The sequence below is a fragment of the Canis lupus genome, chromosome 34 (assembly GCF_011100685.1).
Source record: "Canis lupus familiaris isolate Mischka breed German Shepherd chromosome 34, alternate assembly UU_Cfam_GSD_1.0, whole genome shotgun sequence".
Lineage (NCBI taxonomy): Eukaryota > Metazoa > Chordata > Mammalia > Carnivora > Canidae > Canis > Canis lupus.
The window spans coordinates 35,024,907-35,051,980 of NC_049255.1; the positions used below are offsets into that span (position 1 = coordinate 35,024,907).

General features: G+C 38.2%; 1 protein-coding gene across 3 annotated transcripts in view; it reads left to right on the forward strand.

Annotated features, from left to right (window-relative positions):
* The first annotated feature begins 101 nt into the window (after positions 1-101).
* The window catches only part of PRKCI (protein kinase C iota), a 73,022-nt gene continuing 46,049 nt past the window's right edge, over positions 102-27,074 (forward strand). Inside the window, exons 1-2 of one of the 3 annotated variants that reach the window (XM_038583870.1) lie at positions 102-202; positions 18,324-18,445. In XM_038583870.1, coding sequence (XP_038439798.1) covers positions 102-202; positions 18,324-18,445 — 223 coding nt within the window. Of the gene's footprint in view, positions 203-360; positions 647-4,343; positions 4,474-18,323; positions 18,446-27,074 lie in introns of those variants that run through there. The other 2 variants (XM_038583872.1, XM_038583871.1) reach the window with 2 other exon arrangements.

The window sequence follows — 27,074 nt, forward strand, 5'->3', positions numbered from 1 at the left end:
GACTCTGCAGCGGAGCGCGCCCGCCCCCGCCCCCGCCGCCCCCGGCGCCCGGCGCGCCCCCCGCAGCCTCGGCCTCCGCGCTGGGGCGGGGGAGCAGGGAGATGCCGACCCAGAGGGACAGCAGTGCCATGTCTCACGCGATCGCGGGCGGCGGCAGCGGGGACCATTCCCACCAGGTCCGGGTGAAAGCCTACTACCGCGGGTGAGTGTCCCGGGAGGCGGGGAGGGCAGCGCGGGGCGGGGGGCGCCGAGCGGTCGCGGGGTGGCGCTGGGGCGCCCGGGTGCAGCCGGGTCCGGCCCGGGTCCGGCGAGGGTCCCAGGGCGGAGCCTGGGCATGGAGAGGGTCCACCTGGTGGCTTCGAGACCCGCCGCCTGCCAAGAGGCGCGCGGGGGCTTTGCGCCCTTGAGCCCGAGTGCGTGTGGGGTTCAGGGCTGGTTCCGAGGGGCGCCTGGGCGAGCTAAGGTGGCCGCGGGCTGAAAAGCCAGGACTCCCGTAGTCCGCCGGCTCCGCCAGCAGCCCAAGGCCCGAAGCCTCGGCTGCTCCGGGGCCGCCCCACCTTCGCGGCGCAGAGGAGTCGGCGCGCTGCTCTGAGCCCGCCCGGCTGCCTGCCTGCCTCCCTCGGAGACGCGGAGTTACTGCTCACGGGTAAAGTTGCTGCCTTTTTAGGGCCGTGCATTAGGCACTCAGGTCTCGCCAAGAGCAGGTCGTATAGGTGCGAATTAAAAATTTGTGAACGCTCCTTTGTCAGTGTTGGCTCAGGGACCACTTACTGGACAGGGGGAGACGCTGCAAGGAGAGAGGGGGGCGAACCGAGGCGTGGTTTTAAAATCTGTGCTATGTACTCAGATTCCCCAACTTAGAGCTCCTGTGCTTACCAGGAGGGACCTAGTGCTAATACTGTTGTATCAGATCATACCCTGTAATCAGTGACCTGGAGTATCCCCCTTCCCTTGTTTTCAGTTGCGTTTTGAAATTTGAGATGATTACCTTTAGTAGCATTAGAAAGGTGAAATGGTCGTGTGAAGGCCAAGATTTGAGGCAAAGGGTTAACAGCAAAGCCAATGGCTTTGGCCTGTCTTACTGTTTGTCCAAGCAGAAGTAAATTGCTCAAAAAAAAAAAAAAAAAAAAGAAGAAAGAAAAAAAGAAAAAAAAAAAACCCTCAAGCACTAGGAGGTTGAGACTGCAGTGCATACTTGTACATTCCTGAGAGGATCAGTGAAGATAGCAAACTTTCAAAACACCTCTCTTGTTTTGATTTTAAAGGAAATAGGAGCCGTCAAACGTCTTATTGATTTGATGTAACCACTTAATCACTCGCTGCTGTGTAGCCGCTGACCTCTTGTTTGTTAGCCTATTCAGCATAGTTTACAAGAATTATTTTGGACAGTATCCGCGTTTTTGCTTAAATTGATCAAGGAGGTCTTCATTTTAAAAACAATACTAAGAAGTGTGTGTATGGTTTTTTTTTTTTTTAAGTTTGTAGTGGTCACAAGCGCAGTTTTGACATGAATATGGTCAATGAACTTTGCACTGTGGGGGAAAAAAGCTTTGCTTCCTTTACCTTACCTTTAATTAAGAGATTAATTCAGTTGCCATTTTATAAAATTGACAGTCCATGAGCTGTTAGGCAAAGAGAATGAAATATATAGTATGTGTTTTTTTTTTTAAGTGTTTCATTATTGACAGTTAAAAAAAACGGGATTAAAAATGAATATACTCACATGGTAGGAATGTGCAAATTGTACAGAGGTATAAGGTGAGTGTCTCTCGTGGCACCTGGGTGGCTCAGTGGTTGAGCTTCTGCCTTTTGCTCAGGACGTGACCCTGGGGTCCTGGGATGGAGTCCTGCATTAGACTCCCCGAAGGGAGCCTGCTTCTCCCTCTGCCTGTATCTCAGCCTCTCTCTGTGTCTCTCATGAATTGACAAATAAAATCTTAAAAAAAAAAAAAAAAAAGTGTCTTCCATCTCATCCTCCCCACTTCCAGAGGTAGACTGTTAACAGTTTATTTCTGTTCTTCTGGAGGTTTGCCTTTATTCTTTATTACCTTATTCTCTTTCATGATTCAACTTTAGGTGGTACCTATTGGTTCCTTCCACTGAAAGATGAGAAATTGGGTGAATGCTACCTTTTGCTTGTCCTTCTCCTGGTTGGTGCTTTTCAATTTTTGATTCTTAAGCTATTATTTTCAGTTCTCTGGTCTGCATTTATGACTTTAAACAATGCAAATTCTTGGCTTATTAAATTTAAATAGTTTCCGATGACTTTAAATATGAAGAGGAAGGAATTAGGTTTCTTTCTCCTGTTTTTATTCGTTTGACAAATCTAAAAAGGCCTAGTTAGTAAATTAAAATCATTATAAACTTCTTTAGAAAGAAATAAAAATATATTTAAGGAATGTTAGGTGTCAAATTTTCTTGGCTTATTACTATAATTATTGTTATAAAAGAAAATAGAAGAGGGCATATACTTTTAGTGCCTGACTAAAATTTTTCTAAGACATTCTCAAGTTAACATTTTGTTTTTTAACATCTGTGAATTTTTGCTAAGGAATGAAAGAATCTAGCCCTTGACCTTTATTGCTTTTTATTCGTTGAAAGCTTTCTAATAGTGCCTTCATTTCAAGCCTCATTTAAAGACAACATCAGCACTCTCTAAATTGTTCCAATTTCTGTCCCCTGAAATTAGATGTTAAGATTATATGTTTATTAACAATAGTCTAAACTGGTGGTTTTGATATTACATAGTCAGCTGCTCATTACTACAGATGAAACTAAAATGAGTCACCAATGAGGATAGCTAATAAACAGGTTGGCTAACTAGAACACCTACCTCATTTTTAAATAGAAAAATCCTTTATATCAAGAAATGTAGGGTCAATCTGCATTTGAAAAAAGTTTTTCTTTCAGATCTTATGAAAGGCTGTTATCAGAAAGCCTTCTTACTCCCTTCTAACAGTATTTCTTTCCAGTGAACGTTGAATCTTGGAATAACCAGAATTTTTTAGCAAATAAATTGCGTTCCCTCTTTAAAGTTGTGTATGGTGTTCTCTCATTCAGTTAAATTTGTTCTTAGGGCAAATGTGTTGTCTCTCTAGATATAACAGACATTTAATTAGATTTTTTCTAGTTTTTAAGCAGGAGATTAATAGCATCGAGAATCCGACTGTATTGGGGGTGCTTGGGTGGTTCAGTTGATTAGTTGTCAGACTCTTGATTTTGGCTCAGGTCATGATCTTGGGATGGTGAGATTGGGCCTAGCCTGGGGCTCCATGCTCAGAGGGGAGTCTGCTTGAGTTTTTTTCTCCCTGTCCCTCTGCCCCTCCCCCAGTACACACATGAGCTTTCTTTCTCTAAAAGAAATCTTAAAAAAAAAAAAAAAAAAAAAGAATCTGACTGTATTGGAGACCACCTAAGAGTGCCTGTGTCATGTCCTATATACCCTTCTTTCCTTAACATGGGAGCTTGTCAGTGAGTGGCCTTCCCTCTTCAATCATTACCTAGTAGTGTTAGGAGGAAGAGAAACAGGTTTTGTTGGTTAGTGATAAATTGCTATTGTAGGTGCTTATCCTTATATTAAAGTTACTTGATATTATGGGATAAGAGTTTAACAAGGAAATGTCCAGACTACGCATTTCATTTTACATTATAAATGTATGGGAAATTTTGCAAAAAGGTTGTAAACAGGGGGGATCCCTGGATGGCTCAGCAGTTTGGAGCCTGTCTTTGGCCCGGGGCATGATCCTGGAGTTCTAGGATCGGGTCCCACGTAGGGCTCCCTACAGGAAGCCTGCTTCTCTCTCTGCCTGTGTCTCTGTCTCTGTCTCTCTCTCTGTGTATCTCATTAATAAATAAAATCTTAAAAAAAAAAAGGTTGTAAACATGCTTTTTAAACCACTGCCATTGAACAGTTACAACAATCTAGAGGGTTCTTTTGTGCGCATCTATAAATCGGAAGAGATTAACTCCTTGTATATTTGGAAGGTAGAGCTGGTTAAGTGAAGAAGTATGCAGGATTTTTCTGTGAACAAGTCTTGGCAAGACTTGTTTTTAAAAGTATTGCAAAATAATTTTAGCAATATAAAGTATATCTCTATAATGTTCTAAGGAAATACAAATAGTATATTGAGTTGGAAGTTGGGGGAATGTTAGTTATTGGTCCTGGAGCTTCTGGCATGGTAGCTAACCACAGGACAACTGATCCAAGAGAAAGAGAAAGGATTTGGTGGCCTGGTGCCAAAAACCAAAACAGCTCTTTGAGAAATTTGAATCAGATAATATAGAGATAAATTGCTTGTTAGCAGTGGAGACTGGAGCTAAAGAGTTAAGGGAGAGTCTAGTGAGGCCAAGACCAACCGTGTGGAAACGTGAGGTTTGAGAAAGCAGAGGAGAAGGAAGCAGCTCTCTGCAGAAAAAATTCTTCCTGGAGGTCCGTGATAGCTTTCTAATATGACTCCCAACCCTCTTGTTAAGGTAAGTTGAGTGTCGCGTGTGTGTGTGTGTGTGTGTGTGTGTGTGTGTGTGTTTTAAATAGTTGAAATGAGTGTAATTAAAACCTGAATTTTTAAAATTCCAGTCTTGGTTAGGATTTCACATATTACCTAACGTGTGTTTAAACTCACTTTAATATTGTTAAATACCTACTGCCTGCTGTAAGGTACTAGGTACCGTATGACACTAGGGTGGACAGAGCATGTAGAGGTGGATAAACTAAGGCTCTGCCCTCAAGGGACTGAGAAACTTACAGGAGGAAAGATATAGAAGAGTTAATAAAGGAATGTGTATGTGTTGATGCGTAAGGTACTTGCAGACATGGATGTTGGGGGGGTGTTTGGGGCGGAGGAAACCTTCCCAGAGGATGAAATGTTTGAGGCTTTTGAAGGATAAATAGGTTTGCCTGGTTGATGAAGATGTTGGGTGGGGGGGATCATTCCAGGCATTGCACAACTGCATGGTATGTTTGGGGAATTCGGATCAGTTTAGTTGTTACTCCCATAGTCATTCCTTATTAGGACATGAAGTGTGAAGTGGACACTGATAAGAAGTGAGGCTAAGATGAAAGCTCATAGGCACTACTCATGAAGATTCTCGAATAACCTACTTGGGGCTGCGGACTTTTTCTCATTGGTGAGGGTTTTAAATAAGAGATACCTGCTTAGATTTTCATCTTAGAAGGATCACTCTTGGACCGCCCAGGTGGCTCAGCGGTTTAGCACTGTCTTCAGCCCAGGGCGTGATCCTGGAGACCCAGGATCGAGTCCCACGTTGGGCTCCCTGCATGGAGCCTGCTTCTCCTGTGCCTGTGTCTCTGCCTCTGTGTGTGTGTGTGTGTGTCTCTCATGAATAAATAAATAAAATCTTAAAAAAAAAACAAACATAAAATAGGGCAGCTCTGGTGGCTCAGCGATTTAGCACCACCTTCAGCCCAGGGCCTGATCCTGGAGACCCAGGATCGAGTCCCATGTCGGGCTCCCTGCACGGAGCCTGCTTCTCCCTCTGCCAGTGTCTCTACCTCTCTGTTTCTCATGAATAAATAAATAAAATCTTAAAAAAAAAAAAGATTATTCTTGGAACCAGGATGGGCAATGAATTAGCAGTAGGTGAGGACTAATTTGGAGGCTTTTGAAGTAGTCCAGGTGAGAGAATCAGAGGAGGAGAAGAGGATATGGATTGAAGGGCAATTTTAGGAGGTAGAATCAGTATGAATTACAGATTGGTTGCCTGTGGGGAAGAGAAAGGGAGTTTGACAACAATAGGTTTCTTATTTGAGAGAGACTAGGGAATATAGGAGGAAGAGATTAGCGAGAGGAGGTAATTCATTACGTGGAACAAGTAACCTAATTTTGAGTTCATCATGCTTTGGGGGCATCCAGGTGGAAATACTCAGAATTAACAGTCATTTATTGTGTGCCTGCTGTGTTTCCCAAGCCCTGTACACGACAGCTGACCTATATAGGAATGTGGCTGAGAAGGATGATAGAAACAAAAATGTCACCAGTGACCAAATGTAGATGACAAAGACAGGGCACTAAAACTAAAATTTAAAAATACAAACAACATAAAGTGGAAAGTACCCCTTGTAGCCTCTCCCACTTCCTAATGGTAGCCGTTGTTAATAGTTTGGAGTATTTACTCCATTATATTGATGTATCTATAAGAATAGATGTTGTGTACACACCCTTTTATTTTTCAAGTAAACAGATTCATATCTCTACACGTTTCTGCAACTTGATATTTTTCATTCGTGATCATCTTTCCATGTTAAGATGGTCAGGGATAAATAGATATACATGTATAGAGAGCAATCTGCTTACTTTATCAGTGATATATAGTGTTCTATTGTCTTGCTATACCATAATTTAATCTTTTTCCTGATTGAGGAGCATAAAAAATTGCTTTCATTAAATCACTGTTTCAAATTATGCTGAAGGAACATCTTTATATTTAATATATATTCTTACAAACATGGTCCAAAATTTGCCCATTGTAAAACTTGATATTGTCCTCCAAACACTTACCAATTTACATTCCAAACAATGGTGTACAAATAAAGTGTTTTCCTTGTGTTCCCTTTGCACATTAAGGGTCTTTAAAAGTTTTCATAATAGAATAGCCAACAAGTACTAACTTTTTTTATAGCTATCTTTTTATACATTACTGATCATTTGTATTTCCTTTGTGGCTTGTTTATTCATGTCTTTTGCCCAGTTTTTCTCTTGGATTCTATCTCTTTTTTTAATTAATTTGTTCTAAGGGACATTGACATTTTGTCTCTTGAAAAAATTGTAGCATTTCCCTAACCTGTTGCTTGCCTGGAGTTTTTCACTTTTATTTAATCAAATCCATCCTTTTTTTTTTTTATATATGGCTTCTGGGTTCCCTTAGGTATGTGTATTTCTCATCTAAACATATTTTATATTTCATCTAATAACCATGCAGCTTTTCAAGTGATTATCTTTTCAATAAATCTGATATTTGGGGGTTTAGTTATTTGTAGTGTACTGATACAACTTAATTTTTTAAAAATGTATTCTAAGACTGTTACTGAATAGGTTCTTTCTCCGCTGATTTGAAGGACAACTTTGTTCTATAGTAAATTTTTCAGATGAATGTAAGTACTTTCTATTCTGTTTCATTGATTTTCGGAGCAATATTTTTTTATATATACTACCATTGTTTTCATTATTGTAGTTAGTTTTGATATATGCTATGGAACAGCCATTTAATTAATTTTCTATTTCCAAATTTTCTTGGCTATTTTTGTATATTTATTTTCTCTTCCAGATCAATTTTTGAAGGTTTTTCTAGGTTTCAGAAAGAAAAATCTTTTATTTTTTTTAAATTTACTTTATTTTTTTATATATTTTAAAAAACTTATTTATTCCAGAGATAGAGCAGAGGGAGGAGCAGGGACAAGCTGACTCCATGTTGCCATGTGGAGCCTGACTCGGGGCTCGATCACAGGACCCTGAGATCATGACCTGAGCCGAAACCAAGAGTCAGGTGCTTAACTGACTAAGCCACCTAGATGTCCCCAGGGGAAAAAAAAATCTTATTGGTATTCTGATTTGGAATTGCTTTGAATTTATAGATTAATGTGAGAACTGATAGTTTTATAATATTTATTCTTAGCTGTTTTATAGTTTTGTTGCTTTTGTGAATGGGATCTTCTGTTTTCTTTCTTTTTTCATTTTTTAAAAAGATTTTATTTATTCATTTATGAGAGATGCAGAGAGAGCCAGAGACACAGGCAGAGGGAGAAGCAGGCTCCCTGCGGGCAGCCTGATGTGGGACTTGATTCCAGGATCCCACGATCACGATCTGAGCGGAAGCAGACCCTCATCCACTGAGCCACCAAGGCGTCTGGATCTTTTGTTTTCATAGGCCTTTTATATACCATCTATTTTTGAATATTTAAGTTTAACTGGTCACCTTATTCTAATAAATCTTAATTGTCTTAGAATTTATAGCTAGATAATGTCATTTGCAAATAACAATTTTGCCTCTTCTTTACTATATATCTCACTTTTCTTAACTATTTGGCTAAGTTTTCCAACCAGTTGAACTTTAGCAGTGATTTTTTATCTTTTTTTTTTTTTTTTGAAGATTTTATTTATCCATTCATAGAGATGCAGAGAGAGAGAGAGAGAGAGGCAGAGACACAGGCAGAGAGAGAAGCAGGCTCCATGCAGAGAGCCCGACGTGGGACTCGATCCAGGGTCTCCAGGATCACGCCCCGGGCTGCAGGCAGTGCCAAACCGCTGGGCCACCGGGGCTGCCCTTTTTTTTTTTTTTTCAAGAGAGGGAGAGGAGGAGCAGGGAGGGGCAAAGGGAGAGAAAGAGAAAGAAAGAGAGAGAGAGAGTGAGTGAGAATGAATCTTAAGAGGATCCATGCCCCCAGCCCTCTTCGGGCTTGTGTCTCAAGACCCTGAGATCATGATCTGAGTGGAAATCAAAAGTTGGACGCTTAACGGACTAAGCCACTCCAGGCTCCTCAGCAGTAATCTTTTATTTTAATGAAATATTATCAGTAGTTAGAAAACTTTCACAAATTATCTTCAAAGATACCCAGTCTCCTTTTCCCCCTTTAAGGTATGCATAGAAACTAAACTAAAGAGCATAGAAACTAATCTTTTATGTACCCGGTTCTAAGAACTATGATAAGTGTTTTGCCTTTATTTTTATTTAATTTTCACGACAATATTCAGAGGCAGATATCATTATCTGCATTGTATGGATGGTAGCCTTGAGGCTTAGTAAGCCACAGTACAAAGCTGAGTCTCACCCTTCAGAGAAATAATTTTCTCCTTTTACTATATTGATAGGTTTTTTTTTTTTTTTTAAGATTTTATTTATTTATTCATGAGAGAGACAGAGAGAGAGAGAGGCAGAGACATAGGCAGAGGGAGAAGCAGGCTCCATGCAGGGAACCTGATGTGGGACTCCATCCTGGGTCTCCAGGATCATACCCTGAGCTGAAGGCAGCGCCAAACTGCTGAGCCACCGGGGCTGCCCTGATAGGGTTTTTTGAAATCACTTTTTTGCTTTCCTGTCAAATTCATATTTCACAGTTCTTTTTGAGCCAATTTTCTTCTCTTCTTCTTCTTCTTCTTCTTTTTTTTTTTTTAGATCTTTAATTCACTTGAGAGTGAAAGAGAAAATGAGAGAGTGAGTGAATGCAGGGAGGGGCAGAGAGAGGGAGAGAGAAATTCCAGCAGACTCCTCAACTGAGCTTGTAGCCTGATACGGGGGCTCGATCTCATGACCCTGAGATCATGACCTGAGCTGAAACCAAGAGTCTGACACTCAACCAACTGCATCACCCAGGGGCCCCATCTATCTATCTTCTTGATCACTAAAAAATGGAAGTTGCTTTATGACATTTTTACGAATAACAATCAATTTGAGGAGTGATACTATGAGATTGCGTGAATATTCTCTTTCCTCAGAACCTTTAACCCAGTGATTTTACCATTGTCCCTGGATAATTCTGCCTAAATCTATTATATGAGTGATTACAAATAAGGCTTTTTTCTCTTTATACTACATTTAATTTTGGAGAAAAGGTTATTTTGAGATAGCAGAAGGATTGAACTGGTGGTTCTTACTTCAGGTTTATTTTTAAAAGCAATTAGTCCTACAGAAAAACTTCAGATTCTGTATTTTAGAACATAGGAACATAATGAATGCTTAAAGCAGTTTGTCTTCTGAAGCCCAGTAGCAAAATTAAAACTACCTTTTTTTTTTCTTTTTTAAAAATTCAGCTGAAACTATATCTAAATTTGCCGTTTTGGGAATCTTTGTGGTGAGGCAGGCTACATTCTGTCGAAGACCAGTGGTAAGATAATTTATGCTAACACTGAAATTAAACCAGAAAAAAATATTTCAGGCACAGTTTGTTTTATACCTTTTAGAATGTAATATTTTTATTTTGCAGCTCATTTTTAGCTTTAGTGCTATAATAAGGATCTGATGTTTGTAGAGGGTATGAACATGGTGCTCTCTCAATTACTTAGAGAAGTGTTTATATAAAACTCCCTTAAATGTTTTAGTTCCTGGAACTTAAGGAGTGGCAGTTGATAAAGCATGACTCCTTCATTGAGTCTCGTTAGAATGTTTGCACTATGTTTTTTAAGGATTATTTTAAAAATATTTGTGTGTTCTGATAAATATGTTTTAGCTCTTGAAAAATGAGATTTCCTAAAAATCCCTATTGTTTACAGACGTGCTTACATATGTGCTAATTTTAACTTCATGTGGACCTTAATAAGGAAGTCATATTTTGATGGTGTCTGATATTCATTTTTTTCCCCTGCCTTCAAAAAACATAATGCCATACTTGTTTTTTGCCCGAGAAATTGTATGACAGCTTTTCCTTCTCTTACTTAATTCTAAAATACAAGGACACGTGGGTGGCTCAGTGGGTGAGCGTCTGCCTTCAGCTCATGGCGTGATCCCAGGGTCCCTGATCGAGTCCCACATCAGGATCCTTGGATGGAGCCTGGTTTTCCCTCTGCCTTTCTCTGTGTGTCTCTCATGAATAAATAAATAAATCTTAAAAAAAAAACCAAAAACGCTCTAATTCTAAAAAAACATTCTCTCAGCCCTTACTCCCTCATACTAATAACCTTGAGGGTATTTTGAAAGAAAAATTTCTGGGAAGGTAGGTGGGGGTTGGCCAAATGGGTGATGGGTATTAAGGAGAGTGATTGCTGTGATGAGCACTGACTGTTCTGTTTAAGTGATGAATCACTGAATTTTACTCCTGAAACCAAACTACATTATATGTTAACTATTGTGAGTTTTAAATAAAAACTTGGAAGAAGAAAAAAATGGAATAAATACCCCCCAAATTGCTTTAACGTAAGCATGTTCTCTTCCAATGTTGTTAGAAGAAGGAGCTATTTTCTGTTTTTATTTATTTTTAATATTTAAAATATTCAAAACAATTTTATTTATAGAAGTCATTTAACATTTTTTATTTTTTAACTAGAAGGTAAATTTTATAATAAAATCATACTTTTCTATGGTAGAGAAATTAATGATCATCTATACCATTTGGAAGGGTCTAAGTACAAAGTACATCTTTCCATCTCCAGCCTCTCCTCAACCCCCAGTTCCACCACGCAGAGTTAATTACTTTTAAAATTTTGTTTTGTTTTGGGGCACCTGTGTGAATCAGTTGATTAAGTGTCAGACTCTTGATTTCAGCTTAGGTCATGATCTCAGGGTCCTGAGAGGAAGCCAGTGTCAGGTCCCATGCTGGGCATGGAACCTGCTTAACATTCTCTCCCTCTGCCCCTTCCCCCCTCCCATGCTTGCTCTCTCACAAAAAGAAAACAAACTTTAAAATTTTGCTTTGTTTTATTATATCCATTGATCAATATGAAAGATGAGGAATTTAGTACTTCTTCATCACTGCCTCTCCTATTTTTAGTTCTAATGATGATGATTATTTTTTTTTAAAGATTTTATTTATTTATTTATTCATGAGAGACATAGAGAGGCAAAAACAAAGAGAGAAGCAGGCTCCATACAGGGAGCCCGATGTGGGACTCGATCCCGGGACTCCAGGATCACGCCCTGAGCTGAAAGGCAGACGCTCAACCGCTGAGCCACCGAGGCGTCCCTGATTATTATTTTTTAAGGTTTTATTTATTCATGAGAGACACAGAGAGGCAGAGACACAGGCAGAAGGAGAAGCAGGCTCCATGCAGGGAGCCCAACGAGGGACTCGATCCTGGGTCTCTAGGATCACACCCTGGGCTGAAGGCAGGCACCAAACTGCTGAGCCACCCAGGCATCCCTCTAATGATTGTTTGTAACTTAAATAGTGTACCTTCTTCTGTTTTTCTTTTTAATTGTTAAAAAAAATTCTTTTTTTTTTCTTTATTATTTATTTATGATAGTCACACACACAGAGAGAGAGAGAGAGAGAGGCAGAGACACAGGCAGAGGGAGAAGCAGGCTCTGTGCAGGGAGCCCGATGTGGGATTCGATCCCGGGTCTCCAGGATCGCGCCCTGGGCCAAAGGCAGGCGCCAAACCGCTGCGCCACCCAGGGATCCCCAAAATAAATTTAGTTTTTTTTTTTAATTTTTATTTATTTATGATAGTCACAGAGAGAGAGAGAGAGAGGCAGAGACACAGGCAGAGGGAGAAGAGGCTCCATGCACCGGGAGCCCGATGTGGGATTCGATCCCGGGTCTCCAGGATCGCGCCCTGGGCCAAAGGCAGGCGCCAAACCGCTGCGCCACCCAGGGATCCCTTAAAAAAAATTAAACTTATATCTTAACCATTTAAAAAAAATCTTTTTCAAAAAAGATTTTATTTATTTGAAAGAGTGCACATCTGTGTGCGGGAGAGCACATGAAGGGCTGGGGACAGGCAGAGGGAGAAGCAGATTCCTTGCTGAGCAGGGGGCCTAATACCGTGTGCTTAACTGACTGAGCCACACAGGTGCCTACATCTTAACCTTTTTTTTTTTTTTTTTAAAGATTTTATTTATTTAAGAAAGACACAGAGAGGCAGAGACATAGAGGCAGAATCAGGCTCCCTGTGGGACTTGATCCCAGGACTCCGGGATCACACCCTGAGCTGAAGGCAGAAGTTCAACCACTGAGCCATCCAGGTGCCTACATCTTAACCATTTTTAAGTGTACAGTTCAGTAGTGTTAACCATATTCACATTGTTTTACAACCAACCTCTAGAACTTTTTTATTTTGTAAAACTAAGTGTATATCTATTGAACAACTCTCCATTTCCTTCTCTCCCCCAACCTCTGGAAGCCCCTGTTCCAATTAAGTGGAATCATATCTGTCTTTTCATGACTGGGCCATTTCACTTAACATAATGTCTTCAAGGTTCACCATGTGTCAGAATGTCTTTACTTCTATTTATTTATTTATTTAAGTTTATTTGTTTATTTAAGTAATCTCTTCACCTAGTGTGGGGCTTGAACTCTTGACCCTGAGATCAAGGGTCATGTGCTTCTCTGAGCTGGCCAGGTGCCCCATAATTTCCTTACTTTTAAAGGCTGAATAATATTCCTTTGTTTTCATATATCACAGTTTATCCATTCCTCTGTCAATGGATACTTGGTTGGCTTCCATCCTTGGCTATTGTACATAATGCTACTGTGAACATTGACATACAAATATCTGTTTGAGTCCCTACTTCCAGTTCGTTTGGACCTCTACTCAGAAGTGGAATTACTGGATCATATGGAAATTCTATTTTTAATTTTTTTGAGGAACCTCCATACTGTTTTCTATAGCTACTGCACCATTTTACACACCCACCAGCAGTGTACAAGGCTTCTGTTTCTCCTCATCCTTGTCAACACTTGTTATTCTGTTTTGGGTTTTTTTGATAATAGTTATCCTAATAGGTGTGAGGTGATATTTCATTATGGTTTTGATTTCTATCTCCCTATTATTAATGATGTTGAGCATCCTTTCATAAGCTCCTTGGCCCTTTGTATATCTGAGAAATGTTGGTCCAAGTCCTTTGCTTGTCTTTTATTTGAGTTATTTGGGTTTTTCTTGTTCCCTGTTTTTATTTTTAAATTATTAGTTTTATTTTCTTTTATTTTTTTAAAAATATTTTATTTATATTTATTCATAGACACAGACAAAGAGAGGCAGAGACACAGACAGAGGGAGAAGCAGGCTCCATGCAGGAAGCCCGATGTGGGACTCGATCCGGGTCTCCAGGATCACACTCCAGGCTGCAGGCGGCGCCAAACTGCTGCTGGGGCTGCCCTAAATTATTAGTTTTAAATAGAGTATTGACTTTCCAATAGGAAGAAACGTTTTATTTATTTATTTAAAACAATTTTATTTATTTATTATTTGAAAAAGCACAAGCAGAGGAGAGGAGCAGAGGGAGAGGGAGAAGCAGACTCCCCACTGAGCAAGGAACCCAATGTGATGCGGGCCTCAATCTCAGGACCCAGATACCTCGGAAAGAAACATTTTAAATTTATACCACCTTCTACTTTCTCTCCATCTTGATTTTCTAGGTAATTTTTACATTCTAAAAATTTGTAACATCATCCTATTCTTTAACTTATAAAGTTTTGTTTAAAGCAATTTTAAATATATTTTTTAAAAGATTTACTTTTTTTTTTTTTTAAGATTTTTATTTATTTATTCATGAGAGACACAGAGAGTAGGGCAGAGACGTAGGCAGAGGGAGAAGCAGGCTCCCTGGAAACCAGGATCATGCCCGGAGCCCAAGGCAGATGCTCAACCACTGAGCCACCCAGGCGTCCCCAATTTAAAACATTTATAGGGGCACCTGACTACTCAGTTGGTGGAGCATCCAACTCTTGATCTCGGGGTTGTGAGTTCGAGCCCCACATTGGGTATAGAGATTACTTAAATTATAAATCTGGGGCAACAAGGTGGACCAGTTGGTTAAGCATCTAACTTCAGCTCAGGTTGTGATCTCTGGGGTCTGGGTTTGAGCCATGCATTGGATTCTGTCACAGTCAGCAGGGGGTCTGCTTGTACCTATCCCTTTGCTTCTCACCCACCCCCGTACTTGCTCTCTTTTGCTTTCTCAAATAAATAAATAAATAATTTTAAAAAATCTTAAAAAAAAAAGCATTTATAGTGAATGCTTATGTAGGTGTCAAGCACTTAGAAGAGCCAAGTAGTATGATTAGATGCGTAAAGAAGGAAAAGTAATCTCATGTAAATAAAACTTTTATTTATTTTTTATTATTTATTTATTTTTTATTTTTTAAAGATTTTATTTAAGGTTTTTTTTTTTTTTTTTTTTTTTTTTTTTAATTCATGAGCGGCACACACAGAGAGAGAGAGAGAGAGGCAGAGACACAGGCAGAGGGAGCAGCAGACTCCACATGCAGGGAGCCCAACGTGGGACTCGATCCCGGGTCTCCAGGATCACACCCCGGGCTGAAGGCAGCGCTAAACTGCTGAGCCACCAGGGCTGCCCAATTTTTCTCTTTTAAAGGTTCCACTTAACTTTGTTGTTTGGGGCTGATATGTTTTCTCGCTCACTTTTATCCCATCTGTTTTCAGTCAACTGGGATTTTCTTACACTTTCTGGTCTGCTTCTGGTGCCTTTTTTTTTTTTTTCTAAGACTTAAATAATTTGCTATTTCAGATTTCTGTTGTTTCAGTGGGCCCTTAAAATGAATGGATATAGATATGTGTTCCCTCTGCCATATTAAACCAGAAGCATCTGTTGCTTCTGCGTGCTTTTAGAAGGTTAGATGGGGACACAGGTGTTAATAGATTTGGATTTGAATTCATATTCTATTTTTTAACTGAGAGACTGGCAAATATTCTTTGTACTTTGCTTTTTAAATTTGTAAAATAGATTAGTATGTCTAGTTTGACAGTTACTGTAAAGCTTACATAAGGTAAAGTTTATTTAAACACCCAGGGCACACTCAGTATTCTATAAGTGTTTATAGGTAAAAGAAACATAAACAGTGATATTTCCTTGTCAAAAGTGCATTTTCTGGAAGATGAGTTTCTCCTTGAGAGTATTTCTTCAACATTCAGTTAGAAAATGTTTGAGTCCTTAATTATGTTAATAGTTATATGAAGCTATGGAAAAGTCCGAGAATTTTTGTCTTCCTGAGTACAATTTAGTTGAGACTGTATCAGTATTTGAGTCAGCAGAAAATGGAACATAGGATACATGTTGGACAGGTTTAGAAGTATAGACCATTGGGCTTGTGTGGTTGAAAAAGGTTTAATGGAAGTTTATCTTGAAGCACCTGTTAAAGAATTGATCCCCACCTCCCTATGTAAACTGGGCCTTGAGTTGCAGAAAGGTCAGAATTAAAACTTGGATTATTAGGGTCTTCTGTGTTGAGTTATGAGTAAACCAGATGTCTGTAGTAGAATGTTTTTGTTGGCAAAGGTGGGTTCAAGTTGAGAATAGAATCAGATCATCAACAGACTTAATTACTACAAAGAGAGCTGGAATGACAGATTTAAGAGACCCCTCCATGGAGATAGTAGTTAAAACATTGAATGTGAACTAGGTTTTAAAGAGAAAGGAAGAGTGACAGACAATAACCAAGAGAGAAAGTGTAAAGAGTATCTTGTGATTGAAGACTGAAGGAGACATGAGTTGAGAAAAGCAGAGAGCCAGGGAAGCATACTATTGTGAAAGCCAAGGCAAGATGGTTCTCAGAGGCAGGGGCAGAAAGTGATGAGATGGTTAGAATGATTATCAAGAAAAGGCCAATCAAAATTGATGCTCTGCTCTCTCCTTACCTTTGTTTTTTTTTTTTTTTTTCTCTCCTTACCTTTGACAGCTCCTAAAGACTATAGTTTTTTTAAACTTTTTTTTTTATACAGATGACTAAAATTCTAAATTCCTTATATCCCACTCTGTGTTCTTTTTTTTTTTATTTTTTATTATTTTTTATTATTTTTATTTTTTTATTTTTTAAAAAAAATTTTTTTTTATTTATTTATGATAGTCACAGAGAGAGAGAGGCAGAGACACAGGCAGAGGGAGAAGCAGGCTCCATGCACCGGGAGCCCGATGTGGGATTCGATCCCGGGTCTCCAGGATCGCGCCCTGGGCCAAAGGCAGGCGCCAAACCGCTGCACCACCCAGGGATCCCCCCACTCTGTGTTCTGTGTTCTAGCTACCCATGTGTGTTCCCAGTTCCTTTTTTCCTTTAGTGAACATTTTTCAAATATCCATTCTGTGCTAGGCACTGTGTTGGCCACTGGGAATATAATGGACAAAACAAAATCCCTACTTTTTCACCAAACTTACATTCTAGCTGGGGTAGGTTGTAAACTCTAAACATTGGTTTACCTTTTCAAGTAGTAGTAGAAGTTGCCCAGAGAGATAGCCTGGCTCTTATAGACCCTGCTAGGGATTTTGGATTTTATTCTGCATGAGAAAGGCATTTGAAGAGTTTAAAACAGGAAGTACATGAACTACATTAACTTTGTAAAACTGTTGAACAGGCTGACACTAAGTGATCGCTCTATAAGTTTGTTAAATCAGAGTCATTCAGTCTATCTGACTTATATTTGAAAGGGTACTGTGGCTGGTTACTGGGCAGAGATTCGATCGTAGGAAACTTTCTCCTGGCTTCTTGGAGGAAACTCCAGGCATCTGCTCTAAAACATTTGTTGCAATTTTAAGTTATATAATAAGTAGCTGCTAGGTAGTTTTATTTGAATACTGTCGCTTATCTAACACTTAAGACAAACATAAATACATATTTATGTCTATTCCTATGTTTTTTGAGTATCTAAAATAATTAGTCATATATTAAAACCAATTTTGGGGATCCCTGGGTGGCGCAGCGGTTTAGCGCCTGCCTTTGGCCCAGGGCGCGATCCTGGAGATCCGGGATCGAATCCCGCGTCGGGCTCCCGGTGCATGGAACCTGCTTCTCCCTCTGCCTGTGTCTCTGCCTCTCTCTCTCTCACTGTGTGCCTATCATAAATAAATAAAAATTAAAAAAAAAAAATAAAACCAATTTTGGCAAATGGGAATTCTTCGGGAAAAATGAAGGTGTGAGGTCTAAAAATCATACCATACAAAGAATGGATGGCAGTGTCATGGGTGGTTAATCTATGTGAGAGCTGAGGAAGAGGACATGACACATGTTTGTCAAATAATTGAAGAGCCATCTCTTTGATGAAAGGTAGACTTCTTAGGGAGGGGAGATCTGGACCAGTGATTGGAACAGATTTCAGTTAAATGTAATGTAGAAGCTTATCAATAACTGAGCTATTCATCTGTGGGGTGCGGTGCTTCACAAAAGTGTGTGCTTCTGAAAACTGATATTAAAGCAAAAGTGGGACAACCATCAGAGCAGTTAGGGTGGGCTTCCTGAATGAGGAGGGAGATTGAATTAAAGTTTCTCACAAATCCACTATATTAATTTTTTAATTTAAATTCAATTTAGTTAACATTCCACTATTTTTATTTTTAAACATTATTAATACGGATTTTTAAAAATCTTTACAGAGATAGTTTACTGGAAGCAATGCGTGTTGATGCACTCACAAAATGATGTTTTTTTTTTTTTTAAAGATTTATTATTTATCCATTTATGATAGACAGAGAGAGAGAGGCAGAGACACAGGCAGAGGAATAAGCAGGCTCCATGCCGGGAGCCCGACGCGGGACTCGATCCCGGGACTCCAGGATCTTGCCCTGGGCCAGAGGCAGGCACCAAACTGCTGAGCCACCCAGAGATCCCCAAAATAACTGATGTTAATCAGATTGTCAGGCATTTGGTAGTTTGTGGAGGATTATTAGTTTCAGTGATCGTCAAACTTAAAACTCTTTTTCTTTTTCAGGGATATCATGATAACACATTTTGAACCTTCAATCTCCTTTGAGGGCCTTTGCAATGAAGTTCGAGATATGTGTTCTTTTGACAACGAACAGCTTTTCACCATGAAATGGATAGATGAGGAAGGTGAGTGATAAAGAGAGGGCTATGTAAGCATTTGATTTAAGATACTACTTTGTCATTTGTTTTTTAAAATATAGTTAAAGTCCTAATTAATTAAGACTATTAGGTATATTAGAAATTTGATGCTATTTTTATTTTGCTTCAGGTACTTGAAATAATACCAAAGAATACAATCTTTGTTTTGTCCTTTATACCCCAAAATAGAGTAAAATTAATGTGACTTTCTTTCACCATTAACATAAACATCTCATCAAATAGTGTTATATTTTACTTCAATTTTGAATTTGAATGTTGTTTTATATTTTAGAGATTACCCTCAATAATTTGGCAGTATTTTTTGCTGAATATTACTTCAGAGAAAATATTACAGAATAAAAGTAATTGTGACAACCATGATTTCAAAGGTGGTGGCAGAAACTCAATATCTTAATGACTTGGACTCAGAAAACATTTATTGAATATCTGTGTGCTGAAGATAGATATTTTCTATCCCCAAATTCATTGTCTCATAGGGAGATGGACATGTAAATAACAAATATGATAAGTTGAACATAAATGCATAGGGATCTTGGAATGCAAAAGAAGCATCATCTACATGTGCCTGAAGTATTTGTGACATTTGGACTAAAATAGTAACAAAGAGTAGAAGTTTTTGAAGTGGAAGAGGTGAGGGGAAAGCCATTTTTTGACGAAGAATAAGATAGAAAAAGGGCAGAGGTATGAAGAACATGGTGTTTGTGAAAGAGCAGTAATTTACTAAATTGAAGTGTGGGGAGTGGTGCGGTATGAACCGAGGTTAGACCCTTGCTCCTCAGAGTGTGGTCTGCAGAACTTTTAGAAAAGGCCCCATCACAGACTCCTGGATCTGAATCTACATTTTAACAGGAGCTCTAGGTGAGTTGCATGAATATTAAACTTTGACAAGTTTTGGACTCAATCCTGGAAGGCTTTGCGAAAGACATGAGACTTTATTTTACACGATGGAACGTCATTGAAGTATAGCTTAAAGATACCCTAAATATACTAGTTTTGTATTATGGGCTTCTACTGATTGTAATGGGAATGGAATTTCGTTTTAAGGAATGTCATTATAATATGTAGCTCAGTATTTGGGGCCATTTCTTTGTTTCCTGATATGAAGAGCCCTGGGAAGATATCCTAGATCCAAGCTGTATGTAAACTCAACACTCATTTTACTTTTTAAAGACATTAAAAAAAAAGTTTTATTTGTGCAATCTCTCTACCCACTGTGGGGCTCAAACTCATGACCCCGAGATCAGGAGTCCCGTGCTCCTCCAACTGAGCCAGCCACGTGCCCCTTTAAAGACATTTTTAAGAAGTTTCTCTAAAGTAATCCATGTTCATTGTTTGGGAAAAAAAGTAGTACAAATGTTTTGAAATTTATTTTTTATTTTTATTTTTTATTTTTTAAAGATTTTATTTATTATTTATTCATGATAGACATAGAGAGAGAGAGAGGCAGAGAGACAGGCAGAAGGAGAAGCAGGCTCTATGCAGGGAGCCCGACGTGGGACTTGATCCTAGGACTCCAGGATTGCGCCCTGGGCCAAAGGCAGGCGCCAAACCGCTGCGCCACCCAGGGATCCCTGTTTTGAAATTTAAAGGCAGTCTTCTGTTTGCCCTTTCTCTTCTTTCCTTCCTCACCAATCCCAGGTGTAAGAGAGAAAATCACTGGTAACAACTTTGAGGTATTTTCTCTGGATACACAAACATTTTTGTTTCTGTACATTATTTATAAGCACACTTTTTTATACAAAAAGAATTAAATCATACAAACCGTTAAGTGATATTTTCCTTTTACATTGTGAATTGGACATTTTAAATTTTTTTCATTTCGGTGTGCATGAAATTATATCATTATATATATTTTTTAAGATTTGTTTTTTTAAAGTAATCTCTATACCCAACGTGGGGCTTGAACTCACAACCCCAAGATCGAGTCACATGCTCACCTACTGAGCCAGCCAGGCACCCCTATAGCATTACCTTTTTAGACGCTGTATAATATCCCACATTGTAAGTACTTCATGATTTATTTAATCCCTTATTGATGGATGTTTGGACTATTACCAGGGTTTTTTTTGTTTTGTTTTGTTTTTTGTTTTTTGCTACTATAAGCAATACATAACGAATATCTTAATATGTGATTTTGTGCTATTGTATGGGACTCTGTAGCAAGGTCATAGAATATTCACATCATAAAGTTTGATGACAATTTGTTGCCATAAATCTAGTGACCATGTGCTATCAAAAAAGTTTAAACCAGTTTATGGCACAACTACATTGAATGAGAGCATCCATTTGTTCTTCCCCTCACCTGAGATATTATGAGCCTTAACATTTTTTGAAGTCCAGTAATGGAAATACTAGCTTGGTATTTTAAATTCTGTATTATTTAAGGATAAGACTATCTTTCTCTTCATCCACTTTTGATCACAAAGGTAGTTTAAATAATATTAATTCTAAATGATGTGGTTATCTCACAGTATATCTTCTGCCTGAAAATGAGACTATATAATTTAGCACAGTATATACAATATAATTAGCATCAGTAAGTTGATTCTTATCATGAACTAATGTTATTCTCATTTTTTAAAAGTAAGCTCTGTTCCTCATGTGGGACTTGAGCTCATGACCACAAGATCAAGAGTCTCATGCTCTACCAAATGAGCCCGCCAGGCGCCCCAGTGTTATTCTCATTTTAATCCTGTCCTGATCATTTCATGCCATTTAGGATTTTCTTCAATCAATGGTTTTCTAACTAGTGCACATAGGGAATCATAGATAACACATTTTATTAAGAGAAATTTATTTAGAGATGAGCCATTAAAAAATGTTCTAGTACTCGGGGTGCCTGGGTGGCTCAGTCACTTAGTGTCCGACTCTTGATTTCAGCTCAGGTCATGATCTCAGTGCTGTGAGATCAAGCCCTGGGTTGGGCACAGAGCCTGCTTTTAAGGTATTATGCTCAGCAAAATAAGTCAATTAAAGAAAGACAATCATCATATGATCTCACTGGCATGTGGAATTTAAGAATCAAAACAGGATTATAGGGGAAGAGGGGAAAAAATAAAACAAGACAAAATCAGAGAGGGAGACAAACCATAGGAGACTTTTAATCATAGGAAACAAACCTGAGGGTCACTGGAGGGGAGGGGGCAGGGGGATCGGGTAACTGGGTGATGGGCATTAAGGAGGGCATGTGATGTAATCACTGGGTTGTAGAAGACTGATGAATCACTGACCTCTACCTCTGAAACCAATAATACATTATATGTTAATTAATTGAATTTAAATTAAAAAAATAAAAGGTTCTTTCTCCCTCTCCTCCCTCATCTCTCTCTCTTTCTCTCCCCCGTCCCTCCCTCCCTCCCTCTCTCAAAAAAATAATAAGATAAATAAATAAAATAATTAGTTAATTTTATAGTACCCTATACCTTGTATTGTCTTTACCTGGGGAGTTCTGTTCCCAGATTGTTACATGGCTCTTTCCCGTCATTCAGGTACTCAGATGTCCTGTCCTCCAAGAAGCCTTTCACTCCTATTCCCTTTGTATCTTGTTTATATGGTTGGATGTAAGCTCCATGAGAATGGAGATCTTGTCTTTGCTCTGGAGCTCCAGTGCAGTGTTTTGAGCAGTACTCAATAATAGTATGCTCAGAAAACATTTACAAATTCTAGAAAAAGCTGATAGGCCTTTTCACAGTATAGTTTTATGTTCATTATTGGAGATTTAAGCGTTGGGAGTTGTGATTTATTCTATTTTTTCTTAACATTATAGCATATTTTAATTAACAGAGTCATGTAGTAAATTAAATTAATTCTCTGGTGAAACAGTCTTATCCTTTTATAATGCAATTCAAAGTTGTCTCTAAATAGCTATTAAGTGTCCTAATTTTCTGGGGAAAATTGTGAGACTATAGCCTCATTCAACTAAAAGGTTAAACTTTCTATTAAAGTCTATTGATTCCCCTGTGATCCTTCTTACCCTCGTTAATTTTGATACGAGTCTCTTCTTAATTTTAGGCATACAGAGCCAATAGTAATTATTTTTAAGTTCCTTGCAATTATTTTTCAGTTGTAATTTTGTTACCTTTATTTTTAGCCATGTAGGCATTGGGGCATGCTTATCTAGAGAAAAAATTCTCTCTAGAATTTATGGAACACAGGATTATGATTTCTCTGGTTTATGAGCAACACTGTCTAGAAGCTAAGCTTTCAATTATGGGATTTTTAAAATATTAGAGCAAATAATGATCATAAGCTTACTTCATTTCTTTAAGTAGATGTATGACGGCTGTTCTTTTTCCTTGTGTTCAAAACCAGTTTTACTGATTTGTTTTGATGTGTCTGTGGAGAAACTGGTTTGCTTAATTTAATTAAACATTTTAGGATGAATAGTAATTTTGTAACAATTATACCTCCCTTCTCAAGTGAGGAAAGAGTATGGGACAGAGAATGATAAATGACTTTTTAGTTCATCATATTTTAATTGTGACTGTTTTTCCATAAGGATATGCTTTTTTAAATATTTACAATCTAATATTAAGTATTTTCTAAATTTCTAATTTTATTAGTTTTTAATTTATTCCAAATCTGATTTAACTGTTTCTATTTTGTCATGTCTCTTTTATTAGAAACTAGCCTTTGGATATTTTATTTCTTAATTAAGTTATTTTATTAAGAGTAGTGCATGCTTTTTTTTTTTTAATATTTTATTTATTCATGAGAGATACAGAGAGAGAGAGAGAGAGACAGAGACAGAGACATAGGCAGAGGGAGAAGCAGGCTCCATGCAGGGAACCTGATGCGGGACCCGACCCCGGGACTCCAGGATCACACCCTGGACTGAAGGCAGGCACCAAATGTCTGAGCCACCTAGGGATCCCTAGTGCATGCTTTTTAACAAAAATATTGATTTGTTTGAAGGAAAAAATATCTCTGAGGATCCTCAGATTTCACCCAAATAGCTCCTATAAACAAATTGGTGATGTCTTTTTCTGTGAATATACAACTAGAAGGGATAGGGTAACTTTTTTTCTTTCTTACAAATAGCTGAACATTGTACAAGCTGTTATTTAACCTGCCTTTTAACTTAACATCTTGTGGATTATCTTTCCATAGCAATGTATGTAGATTTATATAATGTGGTTTATGTAATGTATATATACCATGGTGGTACCATAATAATTTATTTAACCAATTCTCCTTTGATAGATATTTAGATTATTTGTAGTGTATAAAAATATTAGGACAGAGAATATTTTTGTGTATCTTTTTGTATATTTTTGGGGCACCTGTATTGTTATTTATAGAGTAAATTCCCTGAAATGGGATGTGTCCTTGATAATAATAGGTGGTACCAAATTGACCTCCAAAAATATTGTACCTTTTGTTATACTTTTTACCAATGACATATATAAATTATTATTTTATTTACGCCTTATACAAGGTTATGTGTGGGGAGAAAGTAAGTGATTTGCAGAGAGTAGGAGAGGATTTTTGGATGTGATTCTTTAATTCATATCCTGTTGGCTTCAGTAGGTGAAATTCATGGAAATTTGAAACGCATGTAACCATTTTTTGACATAAAGAGTATGTTGGAGTGTTTCTGAATTCTACAAGGTTAAAATTCTTCCTCTTTGCATTATCAAATCTGATGCATTCACGGGAAAATTAAGTGTCAAGATGTAACAAAACCACATTTAGGATGGTAAGAAACATACTTATCGTATGTGAAGCTTTCCAAACATCTTTAATCTGATGTACTTTTAGCTGGTATATTAGGAACTGAAATAGCAAATTACTCTTTATACTTTTTCTCCCTCACGTAACACTGTATATTGACACTGGTAATCATGTCAGAAGAAACTGTGAGGAGAAAATTTTTTGACTGAATTAAGTGTCATGTCACTTATTTAGATAGCAGTATTATGGATCTAAACCTAAAAATTAGAAAAATGAAAATCAACATCAATAAAAATTCTACTCCTGGAGCGGATCTTATTTTGAACTGACATTTTCCTTTTACTTTGAGAACTTTTAAACATTTCCTGTAGTAGAGGTTTGTGTTTGATCACTTCTTCCCTCGTTTTCATATCTTTATTTCACCTTTAAAAAAAACAAAAAACAAAACAGCTTTATGGGGCGCCTGGGTGGCTCAGTTTATTAAGCATCTGACTCTTGATAACAGCTCAGGTCCTGATCTCAGGGTCATGAGTTTAAGCTCCTGTGTTGGCTCCATGCTGGGTGTTGGAGCCTCCTTTAAAAAAAAAAGAAAAAGGAAAATAAATTTAAAAAGCTTTATTGAAATTAATTGACACACAATATATTGTACATATTAAAAGTGTGCAATTTGTTGAGTTTGGACACCCAGGAAACCATCATCACAAGTAAGATAGAGACCATATCCATTACGCCCAAGTGTTTCAGTGTGCTTTGCATTTCCTCATTCCTACCCCTCCATGCTAAACAACTACTAATTTGTTTTCTGTCATTATAGATTAGTTTGCATTTTCTAGAGTTTTATAGGTGTGGAATCATACAGTATGTACTCTGTGGGGAGGGAACTGGTCTGGCTTCTTTCACTCAGCAAAATCATTGATAACATGTGTTGTGTTCATTTCTTTTTATTGCTGAGTGGTATTCCTTTATGTGGATGTACCACAATTTGTTTATCTATTTCTCTGGTGATGGAAATGGAGGTTGTTTACAGTTTGGAGCTATCACAAATAAAAGCTCTATGGCAATGATGTATAAGTCTTTGTATAGATATATATTTTCTCATGGGCAAATACCTAGAAGTAGAATGGTTAGATCATATGGCAGGTATATATCCTTTTTTAAAAATAAAATAGGAAAAGAAATATTTGAAAAGGAGATAAGGTGGGGTACTGCACCCTAGGTACATTCTTGGGCTGATGAGTTTTAGAAAGGAATTTATATGGAAGTTAAGGATATGGAATTTGATACCTTTTAAAAACTGTAAGTCTCCCAGGGGTAGAGCACCCCATGTAGAAGACAACTAGCTGACTTAGAGAAGTCCTCAAGCACTTCTTTTAGTTCTGGCCTCTGCCCCGACTCTGTGCTCCAGGCATTCTGTTGAGTAAACCCTGGGCTGCTGCCATTTATACAATAGGCCATGGAGATGCCTGAAAGGCAGAGGGATCAGACTGAGGCCCACTGGGAGAAATCCTTGGGGTGGTGGGGTGGAGATGAGTTGAGAGGTGAGACAAGAGAGGCTGTAAGAGCCTTATTTGGCACCGGGGATCCCAAACTCCCACCTTGTGCACTGCTCTGTCCCTGTTGGCATCCCCACCTCCAATTACATTGTCTTCCTTCCCTTGCTAAGGGGCAACTACTATCATGGGATAAGTTTAGAAGCCAAACTCTTTCTCATTCACATTCCTCCATCCCCAGGGAACCACTGCTCTGTTTTCTGTCATTATTCTATATATATAAATAACAAAATATAGTATTATGTGCTTTTAAATTCATATAAGTGGTATTAGCACATATTCTGAAACTTCCCTTTTTTCACTGGACATTATTGAGGTCTATTTATGTGCATAGAGAACTAGTGTACTTTTTTAAATTCTTTTTTTATTGTGGAAAAATATATATCTGACATAAAATTTTAATCTTTTTTAAGTGTATAATTTAGGGACATTAAGCATAGTCATGATTTTATGCAAATATCCCCCCTACCCTATTCCAGAATCTTTTCTTTTTTTTTTTTTTTTCCAGAATCTTTTCTTATCATCCCAAACTCTATGCTTATTAAATAATAACTCCCCTAATTGAATTTATTTATTTATTTTTAAGGATTTTATTTATTTATTCATAGACACACAGAGAGAGAGGCAGAGGGAGAAGCAGGCTCCACGCAGGGAGCCCGATGTGGGACTCAATCCCAGGTGTCCAGGATCACACCCCAAGCTGCAGGCGGTGCCAAACCGCTGCGCCACCGGGGCTGCCCCCCTAATTAAATTTAAATAAAAAAATAGTTCCCCCTTTCCCTTTCTCCAGCTCCTCCTCTTCACATGACTCTCTCATACTTTCTGTCTCTATGAATCTTTTTGTCCCTATGAATTTCTCAATGAAATGGATTTTCTGGCTTCTTGCTCTCTAGGTCACTTTTGATTTTGAAAGATAATTTTGCTGGGCAAATAATTCTAGGTTGGCAGGGTCTTTTTTGCATTCTATACACTGTCTTCTAGCTTTTGTTGTGTCTGATGCAAATCGGCAGTCAGTGACCTTTGTTCTCTATTTAATGTGTCTCTTTGGCTGCTTTTAAGATTTTTCTCTTTATTGTTGGAAAAATTTTGGCCATAATCACTTCAGAAATGTTTTTTCTGTCACCAGACCCCTCCTCTAGGGATTCCAATTACATGTATATTAGGCCTCTTGAGATGTCATAAAGCTCACTAATGCTCTGTTCATTTTTTTCCAGTCTTTTAATCTGTATTTCATTTTGGGTAGTTTTATTGCTATCTATTTAAATTCACTAGTCTTTCTTCTGGCATTAATCTATCTAGTATAGTTCAATTTGGGCCTTTTAAAGTATCTTCCATGTATACTGGACATGCCCAATTCTTTCAGCTTCTTGAGC